Raw genomic sequence first — 17026 nt, forward strand, 5'->3', positions numbered from 1 at the left:
TTTCCGATTAACGAGTGTGCGTAACAACGAGGTTTCAAGGCAGCTGCTGGGACATGAAGACGATGCCGAAGTAACTTTGGACCAGGTATGTACATTTGAGATCTCAATAATACAAATACCTTGCAGTTCTTGTCCATATATATCTTGTAAGAAGTAAGCATGACCTTGACCCTTTTAACGTTGAGGTCAGGATGCCAACGCTATCTATTCATGAAATGACCTTGGAAACATTATTTTCCCCTAGGGGGTATCCCTCCCTGCAATGCTAACGACTCTAAATGATACTAGTCTAGATTTCTCCAGGTCTTCTTTTCAAATTAAATGAGTTTGTTTGTAACAATCATAATTATATACTGGACAAAACTAGTTAGGGAGACTGGTAAATTTGTAAATTATGAATAATGATGTATTTATTAATTGACACGCTGATAAAATATCAGTCATAAAGATACTAATATCCCTAACTTATTTTGTCCAGTATATATGTTCAGAGGATAAGCGTTAGTCTGGACACGTACAGACAAAGCCGTTATTTCCAAACGGAAGGGAAAGGAGGTCTGGTAAGAACTGTATCCGACGTTAGGATCGTCACCCCATCCTTCCTGGAGGGAACAAAAGACAAGAGACAGTGAGACTGGAATAGTTGGTTTGTTTGTTGTATAACGCCGCTCTCAGCGATATTCCAGCTATATGGCGGTGGTCTGCATATAATCGAGTCTGGACCAGACCACTCAGTGATCAAAAGCATGAGCGTCGATCTACACACGAGATACGATGATATGTGTCAACCAAATCAGCGAGACTGACCACCCGATCCCGTTCGTTGCCACTCACGACAAACACGGGTTACTGAAGACCAATTCTAACTCGTTTCTACACGAGTGAGACTCGTGCGCAGATATTAAGACAACAAACTGGACAGATGGTACAGGGACTACACGTAAGTGTTAAAAACAAAAAGTACATGTACAAATGTGAACATCAGAGAAGCAAACCACAGTTTAAAAGATTATCAGAGGAATAGTGAATAGTGAGTGAGTGATTTTAGACCTCAGCAATATTCCAGCCATGTGGCGGCGATCTGTAAATAATAAAGTCTGGACCAGACAATCCAGTGGTCAACAGCATTAGCATCGACTGGCGCAGTTGGGAACAGATGACATGAGTCAATCAAGTCAGAGAGCCTGACCACCCTATCCCGTTAGTCGCCTCTTACGACAAGCAGAGTCACCTTTAGTTAGTACATTTATAAAAGTCAAATAAATAGTTGTACAAAGAAGAAGAAGACTCTTTGTGGGTAGTTGCATGTGTACATTTCATTTTGTTGTGCGTCTAATATAGGGATCTACACAGAAACGTAGAAAAAAGATGTATATAGTTAGGTACTAGGATAAACGCATGTAAACGGAATACAAATCTATGAGTTTACTTCTGAATTAGGAGAAACCACTAACATCAGGAATATGCTTCATACCAAAATCAACTTACAGACAGGAAGTAGTATTCGAAGGTCACGTTGACATTGGGGTAGCCTGGGACACCGTAACCTGACCTCACAGATGTGTACACGTCACACAGCGCGTCACGTGCATACCGCTAAAAAGATCAGCAAGGAATGTAAGGTAAAACGGGAAGTGTATCTCTCTGAAAAACACAACTCCCCGTATTAAAGCATGTCTTCAAGTGAAAATGTGACCAAGTTAAAGACACTATTTATGGTGAAAATGAAGCATCCTGTCACATGTAAAGTGGTGGTTTTGATATGATAAAGGTTAATGAAGTCTATTATTCATGTCATATTAATATTCCGATAAAGTTGTGGATTCTTGGCATGTTTGAGTTAACATTGATCAGTTGTTTAAAATCGCAATATCGTGCATACAAGATAGGGTTTACTGATTGCAGCATCGGAATAAACGTACATAAGTCCCGTAGAGACACACCACACTTCTCTGAAAATAGATTATGCATTTCTCTCAACAATACTACCTATCAGCCCCCAGGTAAACTACCATATAATGTATTCGGATCAAATCAAATTTGCGTATTTTGATTACAATGTTCAGTTAAAAAGTTCGAAACGTTGCACTAAATCGACTCCAGCGCCCTTTACCGACCGAACATTACTTCAAGCGAACCCTTTAGAGTTATGTCAATTGGAGCGTTCTTTTCGAATATCTTAAGCACAACTTGTCCGAGTGCGACGGCTTTCGATGTACGGAGCAATTGTTTAAATTCCACATATGGTGAATGTTCTCTGCTTGGAAGCTGTTCTTCACGAATTTTCAGTTATCGATTTCAGGCAAAGCATTACGGATTTCTGGCCCGTTCCTCTTAATTTAACGTCTGGGATTTGGGTTGACGTTCACGTAGCCGTCGGTCGAAGACAACGCTCAGATGCTCGATTTGACTGAGACCAAGCTATTAGGAAGGCCATTTAAGTATAGTTAAGTTCTTCTGAAGATACTGAATAGTTGCATATACTGGGCGAGTCCTGGCATAATCTACCTGGATCAACTCCCCCTGGCGTGTAGGATACCCAACATTGTTATCATATGTCGCATATACGGGTCAACCTGGGCGACACAGTTCTGGTCAAAAGTTCATTACGGCGTCAACAGAGACAGACTTTTCATGTCCAGGCTTGCTTTGCAGTGGTATTCCCAGGTTAACCACTTCGAGACTAATGTGGAAGAAAGGCTGGAGACAGGTTACTGAATAAATAACAGTATCTGCATTTGTGCACGTGGTTCTCTGACACCTGGCTGTTTCTTTTTCTGCACTTTTCCCTCGTAGCAAACAGTGAACTGTGCCAATATCATAGTGATAGTTTGTTAACCAACAATTTTTTGTTTTTGAAAATATTTCTGCCAACACCTCACAGAGTTGGTATGGTGTTTGACTAATCGGGTTTAGTGAACTACTGGCCACAGCTATTGAATTACTAATCAGGTCTAGTGAACTACTGGTCACAGATACTGAATTACTAATCATGACTAATGAACTGCTGGCTACAGCTGATGAATTAATCAGGACGAGGGAATTACTGGTCACAGCTAATGAACTACTGATTTGGACTAGTGGCCACTATTGGCCACAGATATTGAATTACTAATCAGGTCTAGTGAACTACTGGCCACAGATAATGAACCGCTGATCTGGACTGGAGAACTACTGGTCACAGATACTGATTTACTCATCAGGATGAGTGAACTACTGGTCACAGCTAATGAACTACTGGTCGCTGTTAATGTAGCGGGATAGTGAACGACTCGCCTGGAGCGACTACAGTTACTGACCTGTCCTGAGTAAGTGTAGTTGCTGTCGAGATTGAAAAACTGAAGCGGGTTTTTCATTTGTAGAATGAAGGAGCCATTCTGTTTGCTAGCTTGGGGATTCATCATGTCGTCAAAAGAACCGTTCACCAGTGGAAGTATTGAGCAGTTTCCTGTTACCTGATCCCGGACATACCGGACACCTGGATATACATATATCCAAACATAACGGACACATGGACATATATACATCTAGTAATAGCGGACAGCTGGACTAATATTCATGTTGACATAGCGGACACCTGAATATACATACATCCACGCATAGCGGACACCCGGATATGCATCCATCCACGCATAGCTGACACCTGAATATACATACACCCACGCATAGCGGACACCTGGGTATGCATCCATCCACGCATAGCGGACACCTGAATATACATCCATCCACGCATAGCGGACACCTGAATATACATACATCCACGCATAACGGACACCTGGGTATACATACATCCACGCATAGCGGACACCTGAATATACATACACCCACGCATAGCAGACACCTGGGTATACATACATCCATCCACGCATAGCGGACACCTGGGTATACATACATCCACGCATAGCGGACACCCGGATATGCATCCATCCACGCATAGCGGACACCTGAATATACATACACCCACGCATAGCGGACACCTGGGTATGCATCCATCCACGCATAGCGGACACCTGAATATACATCCATCCACGCATAGCGGACACCTGAATATACATACATCCACGCATAGCGGACACCTGGGTATGCATCCATCCACGCATAGCGGACACCTGAATATACATCCATCCACGCATAGCGGACACCTGAATATACATACATCCACGCATAGCGGACACCTGGGTATACATACACCCACGCATAGCGGACACCTGAATATACATCCATCCACGCATAGCGGACACCTGAATATACATACATCCACGCATTGCGGACACCTGGGTATACATACATCCACGCATAGCGGACACCTGGGTATGCATCCATCTATACATAACGGACACCTGTACATACATCTAGACACGCCATACACATGCATACACATACGTCTAAACAAAGCAAACTCCTGGACATACATACACCTAGACATAACGGACACCTAGACGTACAAACAGATAGAACACTTGGACAAAGATATATAAACAGACCTAGGCATAGATATATAGACAGAGAGGCACCTGGTCAGAGAGGCTGTCTTTATCTGAGAACAACACGTGTGATCAAGGTAAGTTACAACATCTAGACATGCTTACCGTAGTTGAAGTCGTGGATCTCAGTGATGGGGTTGAGAGTGACGATGGTAGATGACATTTGGTCCGGTCTCTTGTCGACTCTGACGTACTTGTTATCAGAATTATACCAAATCTGGAAATGGAAAAGGGGAACATAAACAGGTGACATAAACCATACTCAGCCAATCAGCTGAAACCAGCCTTACTAGAATCGCTTCCGCATTCAGCGATCTTGTTTTCTACCCCACTACCTACATCAGCCTGCTCAATGTCGGAAGCCAGAGGGTCGATGATCTCCAGACGGTAATAGTAGTTTGTAGACAGTTGGGGTATAGATCCTGTGTTGATCCTGCCGGGACACACTACGTTGTTAGGTGTCTGGAAAATCCGGATTAAATTGATGTTAGATGAAGAAATATGCTTATGCTTAAGATGGAACATGCATCGTTACTAATCTTAATGATACTGGTTGTGGGTTCTGTTGCACTGGGAGTTGAGGGTTACACGAGATTGGGTTGAAATGACGGATTAGGGAGGATGGTGTATAAAGGAGTGATTGTGGATTGATGGTGTATAAAGGAGGAATTGTGGATTGCGCTCAGATGGCGGATTAGGGAGGATTGTGTATAAGTGAGGGATTGTGGATTGAGTTCAGTTGGCGGATTAGGGCGGATGGTGTATAAAGGAGGGATTGTGGATTGGGTTGAAATGGTGGATTGGGGCGGATGGTGTAAAAAGGATGGATTGTGGATTGGTTTGAAATGGCGGATGGTGTATAAAGGAGGGATTGTGGATTGGGTTGAAATGGTGGATTGGGGTGGATGGTGTATAAAGAATGGATGGTGGATTGGGTTGAAATGGCGGATTAGGGCGGGTGGTGTATAAGGATGTGATGGTGTATTGGTTGAAGTGGTGAATTAGGGAGGATGGTATATAAGGGTGGGAGGTTGGATTGGATTGAGATGGCGGATGAGAACGGATGGTGTATAGGGGTGGGATGGTGTATTGGGTTGAGATGGTGAGTTAGGGTGGATGGTGTAAGGGTGGGATGGTGGATTTGGTTGAAATGGCGGATGAGGGCGGATGGTGTATAAGGATGGGATTGTGGACTGTTATGGAGTAGTTAACTATAGTAGGGTGGTAGATTAGGGTTGGGGAGGTCATATTTAGATGGGGCTTGTGGACTAGGGTGGGGACTATGGTGGTTAGTGGATCAAGATGATGTGGTGGATTAGGGGAAGGTGGTTTAGGAGTAGGATTGCAGGCTGGTACTGCAATTTTGCTGAATGCCTGTCCGTTTTCCCTGTAACACATAACATATGTTTACTTTCAATTTCTGATAATACATATTTTCGAAATGATTTCGATGCAAATACCTCATAGTCTGTCGGATCAAGAGAGGTGTCGTCCTTGAAGTTGAAGTAGTCGTAGATGTGGTGGAACGTCCTCGGGGCAGAGCCGTTAGTAAAAGTTTGTTCTCCAAACATTTCGATTCTCACCGGAACCATCACGTGAGTTGATGAAGTGGACCAGTTTGAGGCTGGCAAAGGTCAAAGAACAGTACGTGCAGTCGCCAACAGTTAACAAGTTATAACAACAGAAGCTAAATCTGATGACTTTCATAAGACGGGAACGGTTATCTGTATGTGTGAAGTAAGATGAGACAAGAGTCACGTGTGTTTGTGTAGCATGACACAAGACAACAGGTACATGTGCTTTTGCAGCAAGACACGGCAAGACAACGGCTACATGTGCTTGTGCAGCAAGACACGACAAGACAACAGGTACATGCGCTAGCATGGTAACAACACAACAGCACACGTCTAGCATGACACGACAAGACAACAGACACATATGCATGTGCTTGTGTAGGATGACATAAGAAGCAAACAGATACATGTGCGTGTGCAGCAAGACACGACTTGACCGACAACAGGTGCGTGTCCTTGTGCAGCAAGACACAAGACAATAGATATATATGCTGGTAACAAATATCTGTGTATGGTTCAGTGAATATCAGATCTTTGTTCATCTGTAGCAACACAAGTTAACAGTTCTCCGTTTATCTGTTATGACACAAGTTAACAGTTCTCTGTTTATCTGTAATGACACCAGATATCTGTGCAGGTGTAGAAACAAATTAATTATTAGTTATTAGTTATTTCGGGACCATGTCATGAGAGAGCTTCACCTGTGAAGTAGTGGTCCAATGTGAAGTTGGTGTTGGCACGGGACCAGTACATACAAGACTGCCAGTGCAAGGTGGGGAGACCACGCGTCGTTCCGTAACCTTTGAAGACCTGCAACAAGACATTGCTTAGGCAACCCAATGAGTATGAGCAAGGAAGCCGTTTCCAATTCGAGAGTCATCTTTATTACCTGTTGATTGTATACTTCCCGCTGTAAATATGAAAGTGTGCGAAAAATGTGTGACTATCCTCTAGTTATATGATCTAAGTAGTGAGTGAGTTTATTCCAGCTGTATTGGAAATAATCGTATATCTGTAAATAATCGTGTCTGGACCCGACAACCCAGTGATCATCAATTTTCTCAGCTGGGAACCGATGACATGTGTCAGCCAAGGCAGCGAGTCGGACCACCCGACATGGGTTACTGAAGATCAGTTCTAGCCTTCACGGGTCACATGATCTTGTTACGTAATGTTAAGTTCAATGTATTACCGGGCCATTTTGGGATCCGAATCTCAGAGCTTGGCTTGCTGGTGGTATATGGCTGCGCCCGTCAGTGACGTCATCGCCGAACAGATTCATTTGGCTGGTGGTAGTGAGATTCAAAACTTGACAATTTGACTCTGGAACAAAACGACTATATCGAAATGACCGGATGTAACGCAGCCCCAGCAAGCTGCGTTATCTCTGAGTTGAACTACGGTTGTGACGAACAAGAGCTACGAGGGGATGTCAATACGTTTTGAGCCTTGAGCATTCTTCATACCCAGGTGTCAGAGCCTATGGTACGACATTGAACCTTGGGGTGTAGCTGGTGTGATATATAAGTTTTGGTATCCTACTCTCAGAAGTTATTGAACAGCTCACACTGACAGAAAGAGACCCCCCTCACGGCAGTGAAAATGAATAAAATTGAGTATAGAGCAGTAATTAAGTTTTTAGTTCTTGAAGGAAACTCGGCGAAGAACATTGAAGAAAGTCTTTCAGCAGTTTATGGGAAGTCTTCCCCTTCATCTGCTACCATCAAACGATGGGTCAATGAATTTAAGCATGCTAGAGAGAGTCTTGAAGATGACCCCCGTCCAGGTCGCCCAACAACAAGCACTAGTCAGGAAAACATTGACAGAGTGCATAGACTTGTGCTGGAAAATCGTCGAATCACGCTCCACGAGTTAGGGGAGACCACAGGCATTTCACACGGATCCATCGAGACAATTCTTCATGAACATCTCGTCATGTCTAAGGTGTGCGCCAAGATGGGTGCCAAGAATGCTTACATATGAAATGAAGCAAACAAGGGTCACCATGAGCAACTCCATGCTAACCAGTTACAACAAGAATCCAGAAGATTTTCACTTTAGGCTAGTAACCTGTGATGAAACCTGGATCCACCGCTATGATCCTGAGAGCAAACAAGAATCCATGGAATGAAAACATGTCACTTCTCCCAGGACCAAAAGTTCAAAGCCTCCAGATCAGTGCAGAAGGTAATGGCGACAGTCTTCTGGGATAGCAAAAGCGTCATCCACACAGATAACTTACCAAAAGGAAGAACAATGAATGGGGAATATGTTGGGGAATACGCTAATATGTTGAGGCAAGTGCAACAGTCAATCAAGGAGAAGCGCCAGGGCAAGATCAGGCGTGGTATTCTTCTACATCAAGACAATGCTCCAGTACACACCTCTCGCGTTGCAACCGCTGCTGTCCAGGAATGCGGGAGCGAAATCTTGCCGCATCCCCCCTACTCTCCAGACCTGGCACCAAGTGATTACCATCTGTTCCCAAATCTCAAGAAACACTTACGTGGTCGTAGATTTCAGGATGATAATGAGCTTATTGCTGCTACTGGGGCTTGGTTTGAGGACCAAAATGGCACCTTCTACAGAGATGGCATCAGCGCCTGACAGAAAAGATGGAACAAGTGTCTTGACTCACAAGGGGACTATGTTAAAAAATAAATGTGGTTCATACCAATATTTTGTGTTTTCTTATGCAAGGCTCAAAACCTATTGACATCCCCTCGTATTAGTCCCTTTGAGTTTAACTCACTGACGATTTCAGCGTCTTAAATATACTTGTGTGGTCAGTGAAGGGTCAGCGGTTGATAAAAGATGTGGGAGGTGTTTTCGTTGTTTCGTCTCTTACGGCAAGCATGGGTTGCTGAAGACCAATGTTAGCCGGGGAAGCTTTTCTCATGACTGTCCATCGAGCACTTTTCGGTATTTATAATAATCAATTTTTCTAGTTTTATAATGTGTGAAATCAAAGTGTCAGTATTTCCCAGACCTATTGATAATTGATGGTATATGATTTGCGTTTTTACAAATAACATATATCAGTAAAGCATCATTTATGATTCCAAATGTACCCGAGCACCTGAGTCAACATCAAAAATCTCGCCGGTGTTGTAGCTGTATATGGAACGGGAGGACATGCCGTTGGCAAACATTTTGACTAAGGCGATGTTGCCGTCAAAGTTGAGGTACTGCTCCGCGTCCATCGTGTATCCCTTGTCGATAAAGTTGGCTTCCACGTGGGCCTCGAAGGATTGGAACGACATGTCTGGCAGAGGCGGATCTGAGTGAGGGAGCAATGAGAGTGAGTATGGCCTTACGCTGTTTAGCAATATAAATCCAGCAATATCACGTCTAGGGACACTAGAAATGGGATTCACACACCCATGTGGGGAATCGAACCGGGTCTTCGATGTGACGAGCGGACGCTTTAACCACTAAGCCACACAACCGCTCCTGGAGAACAAAGGGCAAGTTATCCAGTGTCTCTAGTCTGCGACGATCAGCGAATAGTGCCATGTACATAGCATTGTCTAAAGCAGTAAAATAATATACATAAACAATGTACTTCCCATCAAAAGTCTAGACTCCCTAGTGTACATATAGCCACTTACTTCAGGAAACTGTTCTAAGTTATATTTACACACTGTTTAAGGGTATTGTTTACACATGAATTGGTATATTGTAAAAGAAATTCGTAACGATGAAATGATTGTTGTCATGAGTTCCATAAATGATAAAACTTAGTGAAAATTGGCGAATTCTTAACAAAACTTTATAACAAAAACGAAACTGTTGACGTGCAAGGTATTTGCACATGCGCTTCTGCAAATCATCAGTATGAGGTTTGCAGTTGGTTCCACCAGATTAGTGGAAAAATCAATCTTCGATGTAACCCCATATATGCATATCACATAGTGAGAGTGTTAAGTCTAAACTTTTGCTGGCAAGTACACATGCATAGTGTGTAGTACAGCTTTGACCAGTATTTCGGTTCAGTTACTGGGTGTCAGTCTCAGGAGGAAAACATTCAATGACCCATGTCTGTGTCCAGTTTCCAGCCCTAGCTTTCCTTATCGCTTGTATTGGCTTCAAATAAGCTCAGTCAGGACGATCTGGCTAGCTATTCTCGAAAGGTTCGAAGCCCTACGAACTTAAGTCCATTCTCAACACATTGACTACGATCGATAATGAAGATCTTTCTTGTACCAAAACGAATCTTACCTCGGATACATATCACATACATGACAACTTTATAAGGAACTTCAACGATTTGGACGATATTTGTCTGCGGTTATTTGGAATATTCATAACGTAACAAGTAATTTGTAACTTGCAGTTGGAACAAACAGTAGGTCAGTGATTGTCTCCACCCAGTGGCCCAAGTTGTAAAGTAGGTCAATGATTGTTTCGGCCTATAGGCCCAGTAAATGTTATAAAGTAGGTCAATGGTTGTCTTGATCCACGAACCAGCAAGTTATAAAGCAGGTCAGTGATTATCTTTACCCATGGGTGCAATGAATTATGAATTAGGTCAGTGACTGTCTCTTCAAAAGGGTCCCGGTATTTTTGAAGTGGGTCAGTGACGTTGTCTCGACCCTCAGATCCAGCAAGTTATAAAGTAGGTCAGTGACTGTCACGACAAAAGGGTCCCGGTATTTTTTAAGTGGGTCAGTGACGTTGTCTCGACCCTGAGATCCAGCAAGTTATAAAGTAGGTCAGTGACTGTCTCGACCGCTGTAGCAAGCAGGTCACTGAGTGTCTTGACCGACGGACTCAACAACATTTTGAAGTATGTAAGGCACAAAATTAATTCAATACGTCAGTGATTGCAATTGGCTCAGCAAGTTCTAAAGAAGGTTAATAATCGTCTTGGGTCAAGGTCATACAGTTTGTAGAATGTGTCTGGCGCATCCCCATGATACTAGGTAAATAGATGTCTCACCTGACGGGTTAGGCTGTGTTCCGGGACCCCCGGTACAGAAGGGCGTTAGGGACGACACCCCACTGCCGTATAGCAAGACCCACGTCACCAACACTGACACTTGCCGTAACACCTGAACACAAAGAATGAAGTGGCACAGTTATTGGAGACACAGTCGTAAGACCAGGAAGTCGTAATTGCAAACGGAAGCCAATCACCTTTAACAGGAAGATATTGTCTTCCTCAACACGGAGTAGAACGCTTAATGTCAAATTGGTGATATAAAAGCTAATAATTTCTGAAACATGTTTTACAACTTTTTGGATGCTCTCAACCTGTTGATTTATTTATCATCACTGACCCACAGAGATGTGAAACAAAGTATTATATTTTATTACCATGGTCTTTTGTCAAAATGGATGAAATATGTCAGTACAGGTATAGTAAAAACCTTTGGACGAAAATATCTGAGATTGAATTTCGATCTTTTCATGACTTACGTATATACTATCAAAATTATTCCAAAACACAAACGTATACAAAAATAGCATCATGGTTGTTCCCCTGATATAAACTTGAAGTAGGCGAGGGACGCGCTATCGTTATCACGTGTAAGAGTCACATATGATATGTTTGAACACAACAGACAAGGGCAGAAACGAAACGTTCAACTTCAACTCTTTGCTCTTCTCATAAATAAAAGGACTCTAATTAAACCTTAAAAATTGGTCTTATTTTTAAAAAGAAATTGTGACTTATAAGAAAATGATAGAATGATACATGAATGTTTACATGACATTCTCCGAAGGCAAATTATTTGGATATTTTGTCAATATAACTTGTTATGTTTCTATCGCTGACATATGTATCAGTTTCTGTATCATAGATACTAAAAACACTTGTGGTTTTCACTTTTGAATACAGGTACTTACTGTCATTCTGCTACACCATCGAGCGGTATCCACCGTTACTTGGTCCTTGCTCTCATTACAGGGTGTAAAGTTCGATGTTATCAGGAAATAATGGCGGTGTTGTCGCACTGAGGATTTGGGGTTATCTTGTTATCGTATATCATGTATCGTATTACGAATATTGTTACGAATTGTACCTGGTACTCGGGTATTATCTATTTTTCAGTAATATTAACACGTGTGCAGTCACTCTTATTTGGTAACTTTGGATTACATTCTAGCGTTAACCCGAGAAGGTCCGGGAAATTGGCCTTCAGCAACCCATGCTTGTCGTAGGAGGCGACTAATGGGATCGGGTGGTCTGGCTCGCTGTCTTGGTCGGCACAAGTCATCGAGTTCCAGTTGAGAGGATCGATGCTCATGCTGGTGATCACTGAATTGTCTGGTCCAGACTCGATTATTTACAGACCGCCGCCATACAGCTGGGATATTGCTGAGTGCGGCGTGAAACTAAACTCACTCACGCTATCAGCGTCACGTCTGCGGCAGAGGAGAGAGGTAAGATGGAGTTTACCGTCGCACTAAAGAATATTTAGGTGATATGACGACGTGCATGTGTGTGTGTGTGTGTGTGTGTGTGTGTGTGTGTGTGTGTGTGTGTGTGTGTGTGTGTGTGTGTGTGTGTGTGTGTGTGTGTGTGTGTGTGTGTGACTGCTTGTACTATTCTAGACTTGTACTATTTTAGGCTGGTTTAATACCGCCAGTTCACCATGTCGCAGTTAAGCATGAAGACACATTATACTGACTCCTAGTCGACCAGTCCTTGTTGTACCCAATAATGCCGGGTGCCAGGCAAGGAACAACAAGTTTTAATTTGTCTTTTGGTCGGACACGGCCAGGGATCGAACACACGCCCTTCCACTCTCCGGGCGGACGCTCTTACCTCTACCCGGGGAGGCGGTTCGAGTGTGTGAGTGAGTTGGGTTTTAAGCCTCCTTTACCGATATTCCAGCAAAATCACATCGGGGGGATCACCAGAAATGTGCTTCTCATATTGTCCCCATCGCCCAAGTAAAAGTCGATTTCTGGTATTCCTCTGGGACGGAAGTGTGCACAGCGGCGTATTCCTCAACGATACACACATCCAAATTAAACAGTACAGTTCAAATACGGCTGTGTCGAACTAACGGTTGTCTCGAAGTGAAAGCATGGCCCCTTTGCATTCGTTATTCATCTATACTTCGACTGTGTCAAGCCTCGGATAACTCGATATACATATAACACAGTTCATCTTCGACACATTAGTATTTGACAGTATGACATACCAGGGCCAGCTTTATAGCGCACATCATTGCATTTGTCGACTTTGTTAAAGGAGGCTTTGAAAGCAGCAAGAGTAAAACCTATTTTGTTTCACAAATATGTACCAGAACACTTCCTGAAACATTAAAGGGGTGGGGGTGGGGGTGGGGGGTGTCCAGGCCGTATAGTGGTTAAAGCGTTCCCTCGTCACGCCGAACACCCGGGTTCGATTCCCCACATGGGCACAATGTGTGAAGCCCATTTCTGGTGTTCCCCGCCGTGATATTGCTGGAATATTGCTAAAAGTGGCGTAAAACTAAACTCACTCACTCTTCAGTCAGAAGTGCTGGTGCAGTCAGAAGTGAGCATAAAATCACTTGCGCGTTTGTATCATACATGTCATGAGGATACCAAGCAACAACGTGGTATGGATAGCCTCTTATCTCAAGAGGAGACTTTGTGGATTGGATGGTTAGGCCTGGGGACATTGGACGTCACTGTTGTCCATCGTTCCCGACCAGAGAAGTCCATAATATACAGCTGTTAAATAATAAACAAACGTTCGAAGAACTGACAAACCAGCATCTTTGATATTCATATTTATATCATTACTGAAATAATAAGAAATAAAAGGACACGAGAAAATTCAAGCGTTCCCTTAATATTTTCCTCGTCACGATATGGCTGAGATATTACCGATGCGACCTTAAATGTTAACTCACTCACTAATATTTTCCAGTTTTCATCACCAGCTTTAAATAGTACTGTGATTTTCCTGTGATCCTTTACTTGTTTCTGTCAGTATTTCTGAAATGTGCGTTACAACGCTGACCAATAAAAACGTGTCCAAGATATTATTCATAAGTCATCATTTACACGTTCTCTCAATACTCCCAGTACTGTACAGATTATGGTAGCCAGCATCCGACTGATTGTAACACACTCGTCATCAAGGCATTATTTTGCCTGTTTGGTCCTAAATCAAAGCAATTATCTCCTGATCCAGATCATATTATCAGGCCAAGCGGAATATTCTTCAGCCTCGAGGTGGACGCGTGCAGAGACGTCCGTGTACGACCGAAAGCCGTTCTTGATGAGGAAATTACAGATCTCGCGACCGTGAGGGGAGTGGCGTTGAAACATCCACTCCATCATGATATAACGGACGTCAAATGTTTGGAAAAATTTAGACGCTCGACGGAATGCGTTTACCTCATGACCTTCAATGTCCATTTTGATAAACACCTTCTGGAAGTCCACAACACGCACCAGATCATCCAACTTAATGGAATCAACGATGGTGGCGTTGGTGTTTTGACTTAATACTGGTTCTGTCCTCGACCCACCAACGTTGTAACGGTTGATGAGGACTTTGACAGGCTCCACGTGGTCGGAGACAGCGTTGAGAAGTAGTTGGACGTTGTCACGGACTCCGGCGTAAGTGAGGGAGGAATGGAGTAAGAACAGATTTGAACTAATAGGATCTACAGCAACGACTTTCCTACCCATCAAAGCAGCATACACGGTGTACATGCCAACGTTGCATCCTATATCAACCACGTGCATGTTGGGAACGGAGGTCAAGGCCGTTGCCATGGCTGCAAGGAGATCCGGTTCCCAGGATCCAGTGTCCCGGATGTGGGATGAAATGAATTGATCTCGCTTGCTATAAACACAGAGACGAGTTCCATTCTTCACAGCCCTGAAAGGAACACAACTACTTCTAGGAACGAGTCTGTGTGGATTGTATACATATATTTTTCCCTTCTTGTTCCTCTTTGCTTTCTTATTTGAGAATATTTTCTCCCTCCTTTCTTGAAAGTTCTGTTTGTTGAAATGAAAAGGGTCGATGTAATCGTCAAATGGTTCAGTGCGTTGACGAAGCCGTGAGTCGTGGATGTAGTCCAGGTAATCCTGTTCCTCCTTCAGGTGATTTTCCCAGTATCTGGCTCCCCCCGATCCTCCCCAAACAGATGAATATGTGTACCACGCTAGTAGGAACGTTAGCCCCGCTACGATCAGTACCGCTGCACAATACGACTTCATCGTTAACTGACGTACCATGACTTTCACACGGACATAGAGTAGAGCTGGACAAGTATTGTTGTATCATTGACGACCCACGCACCTCGTCACTCAGCTCTGAGACCATGTGGTACATGGGTAATCTTGGCGTCAATTGCTCTGATCGTGATGTTTTTCCATCATTGACGTTTGGATTTGGAATCGACTCTTCATTCTGAATCGGTGTTCAGAACATTGACGAAGCTGAAAAAAACAGAAGCGTTTATATTCAGGGGATATCCATTATGTAAATCACTTTTCCCGTAGACCAGGTTGGTTAACTGGACCAAATATATTCTGAGTTGTATTTTTATTTGTTTGTTTGTTTGTTGCGGAACGCCATGCTCTACAAAACAAAAGTTATAAGCTGGCGCTGCCAATAATCGAGTTGCACCAAACAAGCTGATGACGGGCAAAGCTTTAATACGATAAGATGCATCAACCATGCCACCACGCCTCACCGCCCCATATTAAGCTTGGGTTGATGAAGTCCTACCCTTTATCATCAGCTTGTGTGTAATTCAAACTCATAAAACTATATATTTCTTATCACGCCTAATGAACAATATGGGTCTCGCTTCGTAATCAAATATATATGTACGTTCCTACGTGGAAGCATTTGATAGGTATAGAACAACAATTATTTTGGGGCTTAAAGATTTTTTGTGACTTTAAACGAAATTAAGTGTAATCAGAGTTACTTCCCTTTGTATAGCTACAGGCTTCGTCTGACATGCGCGAATCTGCCAATTAGAGTGGAATTAATTGATTTTATTGCTGTGTCTTAGTCAGAAACCTGAATGCATGCTTTGTCTACTATATACGGAGGCTTCTAGCCCAAACCTGCTCCAGTGTTTATCGACCTGGGGCGAAATATGGTGAGTGTTCACACTTCCGCATTGGATGAAGGATTCAGACAAGAGGACGCACTTAGTCCCAATAACCTCATGAAATACATTTAATACGGAATATTTGGAATATAAAGCAACCTGTAATAATTATCTTAAACATTATTACTTTCATTTCCCCTAACTCTAAAAACAGTGAAAAATCCGAATCGTCCATGGATTCATAGTGTTAACAAATAATTAAACTCGTCTATTTCAGTTACGGGCTTGTAGGAGTGCAAACTATAATTTATGTGCAGTTGGAAGTTGTTTATGTACCTACCTTACGGGTTGAGGCGAAAGCCCAGCCCTGGCTATACTCCATCCTGACCCCCGGGACGGAGCCTGTTCCCCCTCGTGTCAGCAGCAGGTAAACACTACATGCGGCAGCTGGGTGACCTTGACATACGCCATGCATATCGTCAGAATTCGAAGTCCAGGTGTAACATCACATAGCGAGAGATAACAAAGGTAGATACTGCGGGAACGCTGTCTCTACATGCAGTTGACGCATAGTTGCTCTTCACTCAATTTTCACAAGATGCAAGGAAAGTCACACTGGCGTATCCTAGTATCATCATTCTTTGGGGTTCGAACACATCATAAGTCACTCTAAATTTAAAGTTTCTTATGGTTGGTTAGTTTGTTGTTTAACGCTACAAACAGATTCCAGTCATATGACGGCTGTCTGTGAATAATCGAGGCGGGACCAGACAATCTAGTGATTACCAACATGAGCTCTTATTTACGCAATTAGGATACGATGACAGACTGATTTGGCGCTGAGAGTCGCGACGATGAGGATATCGTGTGCAATGTTCTGGAATATTTCTACATAAAAATCAGTGGAAGAGGCTAATCATTCACACAACCACAAAATGCT

The 17026-nt window shown here is 43.1% G+C and overlaps 2 protein-coding genes across 2 annotated transcripts in view; both read right to left on the minus strand.

The window, feature by feature from the left end:
* The window catches only part of LOC137292229 (uncharacterized), a 40629-nt gene extending 28658 nt beyond the window's left edge, over positions 1–11971 (minus strand). The window contains exons 1-11 of the mRNA XM_067823808.1: positions 11912–11971; positions 11001–11112; positions 9138–9338; positions 7251–7381; positions 6760–6868; positions 5945–6108; positions 4824–4946; positions 4590–4701; positions 3300–3478; positions 1489–1596; positions 519–602 (exon numbers count right to left, since the gene is read on the minus strand). Of these exons, the coding sequence (XP_067679909.1) occupies positions 519–602; positions 1489–1596; positions 3300–3478; positions 4590–4701; positions 4824–4946; positions 5945–6108; positions 6760–6868; positions 7251–7381; positions 9138–9338; positions 11001–11112; positions 11912–11917 (1329 nt within the window). The 5' untranslated portion in view covers positions 11918–11971. The remainder of the gene's footprint in view (positions 1–518; positions 603–1488; positions 1597–3299; positions 3479–4589; positions 4702–4823; positions 4947–5944; positions 6109–6759; positions 6869–7250; positions 7382–9137; positions 9339–11000; positions 11113–11911) is intronic.
* Positions 11972–13778: 1807 nt separating this feature from the next.
* On the minus strand, positions 13779–16567 carry LOC137291555 (uncharacterized). The gene is made up of 2 exons (XM_067822934.1): positions 16427–16567; positions 13779–15460 (listed from the first exon to the last, which is right to left on the minus strand). Exon 2 carries the CDS (start codon positions 15254–15256, stop codon positions 14183–14185), a length of 1074 nt encoding a protein of 357 aa, XP_067679035.1. The 5' UTR covers positions 15257–15460; positions 16427–16567; the 3' UTR covers positions 13779–14182.
* Between the last annotated feature and the right edge of the window lie 459 nt (positions 16568–17026).

This window comes from Haliotis asinina, chromosome 7 (genome assembly GCF_037392515.1).
Source record: "Haliotis asinina isolate JCU_RB_2024 chromosome 7, JCU_Hal_asi_v2, whole genome shotgun sequence".
In the NCBI taxonomy this organism is placed as follows: domain Eukaryota; kingdom Metazoa; phylum Mollusca; class Gastropoda; order Lepetellida; family Haliotidae; genus Haliotis; species Haliotis asinina.